At 45.0% G+C, this 14,445-nt stretch overlaps 1 protein-coding gene across 1 annotated transcript in view; it reads right to left on the bottom strand.

The window, feature by feature from the left end:
* The window catches only part of KIAA2012 (KIAA2012 ortholog), a 130,777-nt gene that overhangs the window by 50,675 nt on the left and 65,657 nt on the right, over positions 1 to 14,445 (bottom strand). The window contains exon 14 of the mRNA XM_052660389.1: positions 4,059 to 4,196. Within this exon, the coding sequence (XP_052516349.1) occupies positions 4,059 to 4,196 (138 nt within the window). The remainder of the gene's footprint in view (positions 1 to 4,058; positions 4,197 to 14,445) is intronic.

Below are 14,445 nucleotides of genomic sequence, written 5' to 3'. Positions count from 1 at the left end.
TTCCCTCCTCAGGGGCCCACTCCACCTCTGGACAACGTCCCGAGCCCAGGATTGTTTTGCTGTTACTTCTCCTCACTGAAATCCATGTTGTCTCTTCCCCACATGACCACAGGGTTCAGGGTAGTGACAGCCAGATGCGTCTTGGTGGGATGTACCCACACCTGCCTGCGTAAGTTACATCCAAGTAGCACCTGACTCCCAACCGAGGACAGGGGACAACTCAGGGTACCTCATTTCAGGCAGGTCCCTCTGTCGGGATTCAAAGGCACCAAGCAATGACTGCCTGTGTGATGGCTGTGAGGTGAAGGCTTATTTCTCATTCTTCATATCTTCTGGGCATAACGTACATACCCTTTGATGTCAATGTCAAGTTTAAGCATATTCAATTCTGTCTCTATCATTAATTGCCATTATTGCTGTTTTCTTCCCCACGACCATGACCTAACCCTGTAATTTATTAAAATTCCCAGGGGAAAAAAATCTCTATCTTAATTTATTCATGAATTACCATTTCTTTTACAAAAAATAGATTTAAAAAGAAAAAACATGGGTCAATTTTTATGTGAACCCAGATGTACTCTGGATTGATCATGTTTCCCCAAATCTAAGCCTGATACAGATTATCCTATAAAATGGGCTGACAGCATTGCCTTCAGTGTTATAAAGAGGTTCTTGAATCTGAGGAGGATTCCACGTGTCATAAATGAAGGAGTCTCTCCTGTAGCAACCTGGGCCGACCTCTGCACAAAACTGTGCTGATACTCTCCACTTCGTTGTTTATCTGCCTGTTAGATTACGGACTCCTTGGAAGGCCAGGGATGGCGATGATTCATCTCTGTACATTCAGTGCCTAACAGTGTCTGATGCACAGTGGACGCTCAGTGTATCCTGTCTGAAGGGAAATGAGCGATCATAGGGGAGAGAAAGCTTTACGCTGACTCCACAGAACGCAGGTGAAACGGAGGGGAATGGCAGAGTCCCGCAGAATCAGAAAATCTTCCTGCAAAAGACTGGATGAGTGCTTAGGGATGGAATTTTCTAGAAGGAGCTGTGTTGGATGCTTATCTACTTTGGTAGGCACTGATTTTGATTGGATAGGACTCAGCTGAGGTGTGCAGGGAAGTTTCATGGTGAAGTGGTTGAAAACATGGGTCCCAGGATTTCCCTGGTGGTCCAGTGGTTAAGCCCACACTTTCACTACAGGGGGTGCTAGTTTACTCATGCCATGTGTGTGCCCAAGAAACAAACAAACAAACAAAACATGGACTCTGGAGCAGGGCTGCCTGACCAACTGTATGACATTTGAGAAGTCACTTCACCTCTCAAGACCTTACTTTTCTCATCTGTAAAATGGGATAATGCTACCTCATTCTTAGATTCGCTTTGTGAGTTAAATGAGTTCTTGCATGTAAAACTTATAACAGAGCCTAGCACAGAACAACTGTTCATTCATGTTAGCAATTGTGATTATTTATATCCCTTTCCATTTCCTTTTTCTGCTCCAATATTGTTATTTCTTATCCTCATCCCCTGAAATGTATACTGCTTCCTACATGCACCAGCCAAAAATGAATGAAATGCCTTGTGACTAGGCAGGAAGTGCAGAGATGAAAAGTATAGACTGAGTTGAAGAGCCTGTGTGCCTTTCTTGATTTGAGCTTTCCATCCTTTGATGTACCATCCTGAGATCTGAGTCTTTCTACAAGGCAGCCCCTAAGAGTCTGGCATCTGCCACATCAGCAAGCAGAAGGTCTATCTAGGGAGAGCTGTTAGCACTGAACATTTGCAAGGAAAGATGTCGTATGAGGGGCAAGGACTGGTCTGGGAGTCAGAAAGTCTAGAGTGTCCCCATCAGTCTCATGCATAAGCAGACTGAGTTATAATTTCTGTGAGTCCTGAAAAGGATGGAGTAGAAAGTGGGCCTTGGGGATGACAATGCCTTTCCTTCTATTACATGGTGCCAAAATTGCTGAATGAAAACGTGTAACAGGAAAGCACTGTGGACACTAAACACAAAAATATTGTAAAATCCCTCACTTGCAGCTTCTGGAGGCTCCATAAAAGTGTTCTTGTCTTATTTACATAGCACTTATTAATTTACTGTATACGTTGCCTGGACAAGGCTTTATCTGTTTTGTTTGTAGATGTATCTCAAAGGCCCAGAAAGTGCCAGACACATAGTAGGTAGTGGATGCTCATTATGAGTTGAATGAATGAATAGTGCTAACGACGATATCACCTCCCAGGAAGCATCAACCATAATTCTTCAAGCTCTAAGGGAAACTAAAGCGTTGCTAAGGAAAAGAAAAACATAGTTTCATTAATATAAGTGTTTGGGGATGAATTGTGTTTCTCTGAAATTCGTATGTTGAAGTCCACCCTCAGTACCCTAGAATGTGACTGTGTTTGGAGATAGGATATTTAAAGAGGTAAAATGAAGTTGTTTGGATGGTCTATAAGCCAATACGACTGGTGTCTTTAAACAAGAGATTAGGACATTGACATGTGTAGAGGAAAGATCACGTAAAGACACATAGAGAAGATGGCTATCTGGAGCAATGAGAAGACCTCAGAATAAATCACCTCTGCTGACACCTTGAGTTTGGACTTTCGGCTTCCAGAATTGTGAGAAAATAAATTTCTGTTGTTTAAACCACCCAGACTGTGGTACATTGTTTTGGTGGCATACGATGAGTAATGAGTGAAAGTAATTATTTTGAATACTTCTAGGAAAATCTTCAGTTTTTCTTCCCAGAACCATTCTCTTCTTCTGCTTTCAAGTTTTCCTTTTGGAAACACTCCTCTCCTCGCCACTCTGCGTTCCTGTGGCTCCAGGCTGGGAAAGTCAGTGTCTTCCGTTCCTCTGGCCACAGGGATTCATCTGTGCATGGCCATGTGACTCAAGCTGGGCCAGCGATTTAGAAAACAGAAGCTCATGGCTGTCTTGAAACCATGGGGAAAGAGCCTATCTAAGAGGAAATAGGAAAGAAGAGCCCAGCCATGGAGAGAGACAGATTTGGGGCAAATGAGTGACTCTGAATCAAAGCCCCACCTGGCAGAGCTGGGACTGGGACCACTCAAAGCAGTTGGAACCTAAGAACTCTGGACCAGTGAGGTTAGGAGGGTGACCCACGTGAACCTGGAAGTCTCTGCCAGTCTACAGCACTGGGAAGTGCTCCCATCACGAGCCCCATGATGTTTGACGTCTTCACCTTTGTTTCTATCTTTCTTAGTCACCACTTCTTATCAAGGACCTGGGATCTTGTGTTTTGAGGGCAGTATGAAGGATCTGAGATCCTTCCAGGCCAAGACTTGCTTTGTTTCTGATCAGTTTCTTTCACTCCAAGGTCATTTATTTCTTGTTCATTCACCTCTGAGGGGAGCAAATAATGGGGAGAAAGAGGCTCTTAAGCCAGAGGATTGTGGGATTAAAAAGGGATCCACTTATGGAGCATTTAGGAAGCATCTTCCATGAGCCAGTTGCTGTTAGATCGCAGGGCAGGAGGGTGTATTGCAAAGATGGACAAGCACCATCCCCACCACAGGAACTCTCAGTACCCTTAGCTGAATTGAAGCTGAGCTTGGGAAAGTAATGAACTCCTAGTGAGCGGAAAACAGGGTCAGACATCCAGAAGAGGATTGGCTGTTGCCTTCTAAATAGTTAACTCAAGAGTTAGCCTTCTCTATGGTAGGATTATCAGCTCTACCCACTTACAGTGGTAAAACAGTAACAATTATTGTAACGACTGTCAAGATAAAATGAGTTATATTTACCTGTTTTATGAGTGGTTCAAGGTTATCCTTTCTCCTCTCTCTTCCCTGTCCTCCACCAACCAAACCAGACACCCAACTGATTTGTCCCCGATGGCTGCCTGTGATTACTGTCCTAATTTGTTCTATCTTCCTCTGCTACAAGCTGCCTATTTTCTGTCCTTTCTGATAAAGCAGAAACTCTGAGGGACTTCTGAAGCTGTTTTTTTGTACCATGCAGAAGTGTATTAACTGGAATTCCTGTGTATGTGTCTATAAAACCCCTCGTCTTCTCAGTGTGAGATCACCTTCAGGAACGGCGTCATGTCGAGGTGCAGCTTGCGCGTGTAAAATTCTTTTCTGTTTGAACATATCAGCCCTTTATTTATACAACTTTGAGGCTCTCCTGTCTTCTGAGCTGCTGCCTCCAAGGACTGCTGGGCTCCCTGTGAAGAGAAGCAGAAAGCCCAGCGTTCATAGGAATGATATACAGTGCGACAAGAGCTAGTCCGAATTCCCAAATATTTATAGAAAGCAATTCTTCATCGTTGGAACACTAATAGTAACACCTATTTTTACCATGGAAGAGACAGGGGGCTCATATGTGTGGAGGCTAACTTGAGGCTGGTTATGAATTCACACCTGGAGTCGGCATGATGGGAAATTGGGAAAAGGCACCTTACTGTATTGCTGGGTAGGAGTCACTTTATATAATCCTCCCAACGGCTCTGTGAGGCATGTATTGCTAGTTCCATTTTGCAGATGAGGAACTGGAGGCTCTTGGAGGTTAAGTAACTTGCCCAAAGTCACACAGCAGGTAAATACAGAGCCGAAATCATGGACTGCCCTGAACTCCTTTTTTTTTCCAAACTCGTTTTTTTGATGAGATTTTTTTGCTACTTCTACAGCTTCCATGAACAGTTATTAAATCTGCCTTTCAGCAAACACAGTTATATAAAAACGTCAGTTTATCTCCAAATTTAAAATGTATTTGATGTGTTAGAAAGAGTGATTTGAACAAATCTAGCAGAGAGGGAAGGAAGAATGGGCTGGTGGAGGTGTCCGGGGGCTTTTCTGATCTCCTGTGGCTACAACATGCAAATGCTGTCACCCCACAGAGCATGACAAAGTATATCCTGAACTTGCTTGCCAGCCCATCCTCTGTGCTGCAACCTAGGTGCTTTTTCCGGATGCAAACTGGATCATATCATTCTTCTGCTTAAGACCTTCAAAGGCCTTCCCTTCAGGATGCAGGCCAACCCACTTAAAAGGTTTACGTGACTCTTCTTGCCTGGCCCTGGACTATCTTTCCTATCTCATTCAGTCATTCGACAAATACTTATTGTGCGCTTGTTCTATGCCCAGGAGAAAGCATAGGGCAGTGCAAGAAGCAGACAGAGGCTTCACTCTCAGGAAACTGCACATACATTCCACTGAGAGAGGTGAGATAACAAGCAAATAGGTGGAACATCAGTTACATCTGAAGGTTACTCGTGATATGGAGAAAAATAAAGCAGAGAGGGGAGTGAGGAGCAGCTGGGCAAGGTGATGGAGGTTGCAATTTTAAGTAGTCAAGGACTGCCCCCCCACCAACCCCCACAACCCCTAAAGAAAGCAGTGTTTGAGCAAAACTCTGAAGGAGGTGAGGGGAATTTTGGTGGGGCTCTCTATAGGAAGCTTTGACCTCACTGTGGGAAAAGCAAGTTCAGAGGGCTGCCATCAGCTCTGACCTTTCAGTTCCAGGAGCAAGGCTGCCCACATGCCCCCCATCTCTGGGGAACACACCCCTCCCTTTTAACTCCTCCCCATCCTTTGGGTCTGGCTCATCTGTGCCTCCCGTGACATCTTAAAGAACACAGCTCTTCCCACCACTGCCCAGAGAGATGCTCATGCATGTGCAGCCACCTTTTCCTCCCCACCAGACTGATTGTAAGCTCCACGAGGGCTGGAAACCGTGGCTGTCCTGGTCCCAGGTATCTGCTGTGCCCTGCACAGGGTCAGGAAATGAATACACACTTGCTACATACTGGCCAAACGAAACAAATATATTAGCACGTATATGTGGAATCTAGAAACATAGTACAGAAGAACATTTTTGCAACGCAGAAATAGAGACACAGACAAAGAGAACAACCATATAGACACCAAGGGAGGAGAGAGAGTGGTGAGATAAATTGGGATATTAAGATTTATATATATATATATTCACATATACACTATATATAAAATACATACATAGGGCTTCTCTTGTGGCTCAGATGGTAAAGAATCCCGCCTGCAATGTGGGAGACCTGGGTTTGATTCCTGGGTTGGGAAGATCCCCTGGAGAAGGGAAAGGCTACCCACTCCAGTATTCTGGCCTGGAGAATTCCAGGGGGAGAAATACATGGGGTCGCAAAGAGTCAGACACGACTGAGCGACTTTCACTTCACTTCATGTATAAAATAGGTAACTAATGAGAACCTACCACAGGGGGAGAAAAAGAAGGTACAATCTGTAGGACATAAATTAACATTAAAATGCATTCCAATATACATTAGGTGCACACAAATACGGTTTGATTCCACTCATACGAGGTACCTAGAATAGACAAATTCATTGAGTCAGAAAGTACATTGGTAAATGCCAGGGGCTGGGGAGTAGAGGCGTGGGGTGGGGGATAGGGAGTTAGTGTTTAATGGCTCAGAGTTTCAGTTTAGGAGAGGTGAAAAATTTGGGAGATGGATGATGGTGAGACCTCCACAACAATGTGAAAGTTCTTAGTGCCACTGAACTGTACAGTTAAATGCAGTTAAAATAAGTATATTTTATATTATATGACTTTTACCACCATAAAAAAGCATGGGGAAAAAAAAAGTAAGGATAACATTGTGCACAAGCTACATGTTATGGCCCAACTTGCTTGGGGAGGGCAAGAGAGACATCCAGGAAGCACGTGCTGACCTCGAGGACTGTCCTCTGCGTAGCGCTGGCTTCCTCATTCCCAGAGGAAAGTGACGTGTTATTTTTCAGGGCTGATTTCCTGGGGTCACATACATTAGTGTGCTATGAGATCACCCTGGGCGTGGATTTGATCATTTCCATATTTTCTAAGAGACTAACTCTCAGAAGGCTGTCTCTGGGCATAGCTCTCCCTCCCGTCACATTTGTATTACTTTTAAGTGTTAATGATGAATTAGCAGTCAGTGAACCCCCATAAGCAGCCATCATTCCGATGAACATCCACACCCTTTTCCTTTGTTTTGAAATGGGGCTAGATATAAAGATTTTTCTGGACAAATATATACGCTTTGTGTGTGTGTGCGTGTCATTTCAGTTATATATCTGATTAGCTTCTCCAAGTGAGACCTCCCCTCCCTGTTTCTAGATCAAATGAAAGCATTTGGTCCAAACAAGAATCAAACAAAGCATTTGAAGCTTTCTAGCTTCCAAAACCATACATGAATCACTGGGTGGAATAACAGAAATCAGACAACACTGATTTTGAGGGAAGTTTCTTCATGATCTTCAAGAGAAGATTTTGTGTTAGGTTGGAGGACAAAAGACACAGCCAAGACTTGATCCAATGGCTGGAATTATTTTAACTCCTTATGTGGTGCTCAGATTAAAGAGCAGGGAGCTGAGAGACTTTGAGAAATCTCTCCAAATCACTTAGCCTATAAATCATTTGATAAAACAAGTTTCTTGACTGTATGGCTCATCTCCCTAAGGTTCAGGGGCCATCAATTCTAGCTTGATGGAATGTTTCCAGTGAGACTCTGCAGTCACTGGAATGTGCAGTACTGGTTTTTAAAATTTATTTGTTTTTTGGCTGCACGGGGCCTCAGCTGCTGCACGCAGACCTTCTCTAGTTTCGGAGAGCGGGGGCTCTCTCCAGCTGGGGTGTGAGGGCTTCTCTTGCTGTGGAGCACAGGCTCTAGGTGCGTGGGCCTCAGGAGTTGTGGCACACAGGCTTAGTTGCTTCACGGCATGTGGAATCTTCCTGGACCAGAGATCAAACCTGTGTTCTTTACTTTGGAAGATGACTCTTATCCACTGTGCCACCAGGGAAGTCCATGCAGTACTGTTTTTGCTTATTATGTTCAAGTATTCTAACAAATATATGATAGAGAAAGGGCATTTGGGAGATGAGAGGAAAGAAGATTAAATACATAAATAGGATTCTGGAAAGTAGTGATAAGAGGAAAAGGAAAGCTATGCATTGGGGTGGTTTTTCATTTCACTTTATTAATTTGCTGTTTTTCAGTTGCTAAACCATGTCTGACGCTTTGTGACCCCATGGACTGCGGCACAACAGGCTTTGCTTCCCTGTCCTTCACCGTCTCCCGGAGCTTGCTCAAACTTATATCAAGTGAGTCAGCGATGCCATCCAACCATTTCATCCTCTGTTGCCAACTTCTCCTCTTCCTGCCTTCAATCTTTCCCAGCATCAGGGTCTTTTCCAATGGGTTGGCTCTTTGCATCAGATGGCCAATGTATTGGAACTTCAGCTTCAGCATCAGTCCTTCCAATAAATATTCAGGGTTGATTTCCTTTAGGATTGATTGGTTTGATCTCCTTGCTGTCCAAGGGACTCTAGAGAGTCTTCTCTAGGACCACAGTTTGAAAGCTTTATTCATTTAACTGTTATTTATTGAGTGATACTGTGTGTGCCAGAAAAACACATAAACAAGCAGAGTGATTTTAGATGGTGATAAATCTATGAAGACAATGAAATGGTGATAGGATGGAGGTTGGTGGGGAAGGAGTGGGGTTTTACTCTGGGTGAGCAGGGATGACCTCTCTGGGGAAATGACATTTGAGCAGAGAGCTGGGTGACAGGAAGAAGCCAGTCCTGGAAGGATCTATCTTTGGCAGTCAGCATAGCCTGTATCTCATTATTCAGAGGGGTTCTTTGGAAAGGAGAGTTCCTGATACCCAGGCCTGTTCGGCCCCAGCCTTCTGACTCCATCCGGACCCTGTGAGGCACCCCTCTGTTTTCTGGGTGGTAGAGTCACACGCTAGGCTCTTAAAGATCACAGAATAAATAGTCACAGGGAGTCAAGGTCTCAGGGAGTAGAGGGGAGGAGAAAACACAAATTGAGAGAAGGAAAACAGGGCAAGCAGAAGAAAGCAGAGATGCCTGAAGCTTTTTTTTTTTTAATGTGTCTGCTTCAGTGAGAATGATTACAAAACTGAGGCAAGGGTGAAATGTTTAGCAGAAAATCAAAACCCATTCCTTCACCTGTATTGTACTGTAAATACTTTAATATTATTATGTTCTGCTGAAAACCCCAGGAAGCCTTTCTCTTCAGGAAATGAAATAATAAAGATTAATGAGCTAATTTGGTAAAGCTGATTTGAATTGCACAGAAGCCATTGTGTTAAGTGCTTGGCATTTAAGAATTTATCTGACATTTAAAAGGAGATGACTGTTAATGAATTCAAGAGCTAATCTTATGCTCTAACAGACTGAGCCATGGAAAATCCAGGATTATTATCATGCTGTAAACATAATGGGAGTTACTTGAAAGCCAGAACAAAAGACAGCTATTGGCTGTGTACAAATATCCATTTGCACACACATATAAAGTAGGAAAACCAACAAAGGACGTCCATCAAATAAAATAAATATCATTTCCTTTCTTACTCTGGGATTATAATATCTGAGCCACAAACTCAAGGTGAAATCCTCTCTTAGATAATTTCCTTCCTCCTTTCAAGTTGTTTTTCGAGGGTTCACTACCATGGGCTGCAGCTACAGGAACGTCTTTTGTTAAGAAGGGAAGGAGATTCTAACACAGCCAGCTAGACTGTCCCGCCCCTTATAGGTCCCACAGAGCCACACAGATTTGGGTCTGTTGGGGGCGTCTCTTCACTTCTCCCACTCCTTCCTAACTGGGGTCCCCTATCTCTGTAGCTGCAGCTTCGCGGCTCCAAGAGGAGCTATTGTCCCTCATTAAGGAGGCTGCAACACTCTGGCTGTCTCACCGCCTCCCACGCAGTTCACAACTTCAGTTCTGCCTGAGAGCAAGCTGCCAAGAGTCTCTGGGAACCTGTGGGCCAGCTGGGCTGGAGAAGGAAAACAGAAGGAAGGAGGGCCTTTGTAGGCAAGATCTGAAATATGCTACACACCCCAGCATTATCTTAGTGCATGGAGAGCGGGGTCGGGAGGCCTTTGCTGAAACCCTTATGTGGTCTATCAAGTTGTCACATCAAACCTCTCTGCACACTGGGCGTTTGTCCCCCTCCTGTGAGCAAACAAAAGGAAAAGAGTCAGAGGCTCCTTTGGACCACCAGGTCCCCTCCTTGGCCGAGAATCTGTCCCTCCGCTTCCCTGGAAGGTGGGGGTGGGGGGTGGCTCTGAATCCCAGTGGGGATGGGTAAGTCACTGGGGATGGGGACCAAATCCTGGAAAAGGTCACTCCTGCCTGGAGTTATGAGCTGAAGGGCCTGGCGAGTTCCCCTGCATTTGGCCTTCTCAGGCTCTTTCTTGCCCTTGGCAGCCTGTGGAGCTATTATAAAAGCAGGCAGTAGGAATGGGGACACAGGTGGGGCTGAGTGGGGCCCCCCATGGCTGGACTGCCTGGGGAGGGATCTGAGCCCTGTATACACTGTCAACTCAGGGTGACGCAGAGGGACCCAGCCGTGTAAGGCCAGCCACTCAGCCTCCCCAAGTCCCACTCTGAGACCTTGTCTGTCTAGGTTTCCCTGGCCTGGAGGATGGGGAGACCTTCGATCTTCAGGAGGCCAGAGGAAACACCAGGATCTCAATTCAACAACCTGGGCTGCGAGACGTCCCTGGTGGTGGTCCAGTGGTTAAGACTCTGCATTTCCACTGCAGGAGGTGAGGGTTCGATTCCTGGTTGGGGAACAAAGAGCCCACATGGTGTGTGGCCAGACCCCTGCCCCCTGAACAACCCTGTCTGCCTGCACAGCCTCTTTCTGAGGAACACATGGGGCCCCAAATGGCAGCGTGGTTCCACCCACCACAAGTCTGCTCAGTGGTCCGCATGCCCGTGACCTGTGGTCATCCTGCCCAGCTGGGCCACTTGACATCCTGGCCCTCTTTTTACATTCTCAAGGCAATTTGTGCTGGGGAAACAGGCCAAGTGGACGGTGTTTTAGGAGTTCTCCACAAGGAGGCGTGGTGGAGGTACAGTTTTGTTGGAGGCCAGAGAAGAGCTTTCTTGTTCCCTGCCTGTCTTCCTTCATTTTATCCTCACTTCTGTGGAAGGAGATTTTACATCTTCCTAAGCATTTACTTACTGTTCATACTGTTAGTACAGTATGTAAAAGCAAAGGAGAAAAGGAAAGATATAAGCATCTGAATGCAGAGTTCCAAAGAATAGCAAGAAGAGATAAGAAAGCCTTCCTCAGCGATCAATGCAAAGAAATAGAGGAAAACAACAGAATTGGAATGACTAGAGATCTCTTCAAGAAAATTAGAGATACCAAGGGAACATTTCATGCAAAGATGGGCTCGATAAAGGACAGAAATGGTATGGACCTAACAGAAGCAGAAGATATTAAGAAGAGGTGGCAATAATACACAGAAGAACTGTACAAAAAAGATCTTCAAGACCCAGATAATCATGATGGTGTGATCACTCACCTAGAGCCAGACATCCTGGAATGTGAAGTCAAGTGGGCCTTAGAAAGCATCACTACAAACAAAGCTAGTGGAGGTGATGGAATACCAGTTGAGCTCTTTCAAATCCTAAAAGAGAATGCTGTGAAAGTGTGGCACTCAATATGCCAGCCAATTTGGAAAACTCAGCAGTGGCCACAGGAATGGAAAAGGTCAGTTTTCATTCCAATCCCAAAGAAAGGCAATGCCAAAGAATGCTCAAACTACCGCACAATTGCACTCATCTCACATGCTAGTAAAGTAATGCTCAAAATTCTCCAAGCCAGGCTTCAGCAATACATTCAAGCTGGTTTTACAAAAGACAGAGGACAGAGATCAAATTGGCAACATCCGCTAGATTATGGTAAAAGCAAGAGAGTTCCAGAAAAACATCTATTTCTGCTTTATTGACTAGGCCAAAGCCTTTGACTGTGTGGATTACAATAAACTGTGGAAAATTCTGAAAGAGATGGGAATAATAGACCAGCTGACCTGCCTCTTGAGAAACCTGTATGCAGGCAAGGAAACAACAGTTAGAACTGGACATGGAACAACAGATTGGTTCCAAATAGGAAAAGGAGTACGTCAGGGCTGTATATTGTCACCCTGCTTATTTAACTTCTATGCAGAGTACATCATGAGAAATGCTGGGCTGGAAGAAGCAGAAGATGAATCAAGATTGCCAGGAGAAATATCAATAACCTCAGATATGCAGATGACACCACCCTTATGGCAGAAAGTGAAGAGGAACTAAAAAGCCTCTTGATGAAAGTGAAAGAGGAGAGTGAAAAAGTTGGCTTAAAGCTCAACATTCAGAAAACGAAGATCATGGCATCCGGTCGCATCACTTCATGGGAAATAGATGGGGAAACAGTGGAAACAGTGTCAGACTTTATTTTTTTGGGCTCCAAAATCACTGCAGATGGTGACTGCAGCCATGAAATTAAAAGACGCTTACTCTTTGGAAGAAAAGTTATGACCAACCTAGATAGCATATTGAAAAGCAGAGACATTACTTTGCCAACAAAGGTCCGCCTAGTCAAGGCTATAGTTTTTCCTGTGGTCATGTATGGATGTGAGAGTTGGACTGTGAAGAAAGCTGAGTGCCAAAGAATTGATGCTTTTGAACTGTGGTGTTGGAGAAGACTCTTGAGAGTCCCTTGGACTGCAAGGAGATCCAACCAGTCCATTCTGAAGCAGATCAGCCCTGGGATTTCTTTGGAAGGAATGATGCTAAAGCTGAAACACTAGTACTTTGGCCACCTCATCTGAAAAATTGACTCATTGGAAAAGCCTCTGATGCTGGGAGGGATTGGGGGCAGGAGGAGAAGGGGATGACAGAGGATGAAATGGCTGGATGGCATCACTGACTCGATGGGTTTGAGTCTGGGTGAACTCTGGAGTTGGTGATGGACAGGGAGGCTGCAATTCATGGGGTTGCAAAGAGTTGGACACGACTGAGCGACTGAACTGAACTGAAGCACTTACAGGGCTTCCCAGGTGGTACAGTGGTAAAAAAAAAAATCCACCTGCCCATGCAGGAAACACAAGAGACTCCGGTTCGATCCTTGGGTTGGGAAGATCCCCTAGAGTAGGAAATGGCAACCTGCTCCAGTATTTTTGCCTGGAAAATTTCATGGACAGAGGAGCCTGGCAGGGTCCATGGGGTCTCGAAGAGTTGGACACAACTGAGCACACACACATTTACAAATTAGCCTGAGAGCTGGTAAACATCAGACCAGGAAGAGAACACAGCAATGTCTAGTTCAGTTTCTGGGAGAGACTGGTGGTGACTTTGGTCAACTCGTTAAGCTTTCTGTGCCTCAGATTCCCTACCTCAGTTCTCAAGGAGCTTTGGAATAATGAAACACAGGACCCTTGAATTCCAAGGCTTCAACTATCTGGAAGAAAATCTTATCCGGGAGTTCTAATTGATACTGTCCTCAGTTTAATTAAGTGCTTTGTTGACACAACAGAATCATTGTTTATCTGGCTTAGCAGGGGTTGGAGGAGAAAAAATTTAAGCCAAAATAGTGATCTCTTCTGCCCCAAGGGAGATGGAAACTAGCTTTTTCTGTGAGGGGATGTCTGGCCATATTCAGGCTGGAACTCTGCCTGTATTTGAGACATGACACATTCTATTTTAGACTTAGATGGGAAGATGGGAGGTGGTGGGTTGTGGGGCAGGCAATCTGAAGAAGTTCCGAGCTCCTTCTAACCCCAAACTTTAACCCCCGACTGTGTGCCTTCTGTCTTATGTTGACTGTGGTGTGTCTTTTCCAACCTGGCAGCTGGGAGACAGGGGATCTCAACTTGCAAACTGATTTCATGGTAAAAAATGAAACTTTCACTAAAAAAGAAATGTTACCTGTGGTGCTTTGATTCCCACGTGGATCCATTAAAAACTTATTTAACCCATGATTTAGCTGGGCTGAGGAGCTGAACTAGTCTAGTAATGCTGGTACAGCCCTGGGCTGGGAGAAGAGAAAGGCATCCTTCTTTTTCTTTCCTGCCCCCTTCCCCTCCACTGCCCTCCTGACCTCTGACCTTTCAATGTTTCTGGGCAGCCACCTTCTGAGGGATCTGGGGCCCTGCTGGATACAGGATCCCTCACCCCCCCTACAAAATCTCTGCTTCCCCTTCCCCCTGGCATTCTGCTGTGCTCCCTTAGGTGCAGGGGGAGAACAGATAAATAGCAATCCACAGTGGGATAGGAGACACCCAAAGCGATGGGCAACAGCTGGGACTACATAAAGGAATGAAACAAAAAATTCCAGACAGCATGGAGGATACTTGCAGGGTTGGGGGTGTCTGGCCTTGGGGGTTGAAGGTGCGTGGAGTGGGTAAGCCATAGTTAGATTGACTCATAGTCCTTTAGGTTATTTCTGCCATTCGAACTTCTCTTTTTCCACACGTGAACACTTAGACTGCTTACAAGCTCCAAATTCAGCTGTATAGCAGTTTTCAAGCAGAGAACAAGGGCCTGGAGTAATAATTACTATTGTAATTTATCAGGATTGCCTAGTGACAACATTGTGCTAATCCTATTCCATATGTTGTTTCATCTAATCCTTGCCATGACCCCA

Source organism: Budorcas taxicolor, chromosome 2, assembly GCF_023091745.1.
Source record: "Budorcas taxicolor isolate Tak-1 chromosome 2, Takin1.1, whole genome shotgun sequence".
In the NCBI taxonomy this organism is placed as follows: domain Eukaryota; kingdom Metazoa; phylum Chordata; class Mammalia; order Artiodactyla; family Bovidae; genus Budorcas; species Budorcas taxicolor.
Note: the sequence above shows the minus strand (reverse complement) of the source record. Positions and strands in the feature narration are given on the sequence as shown.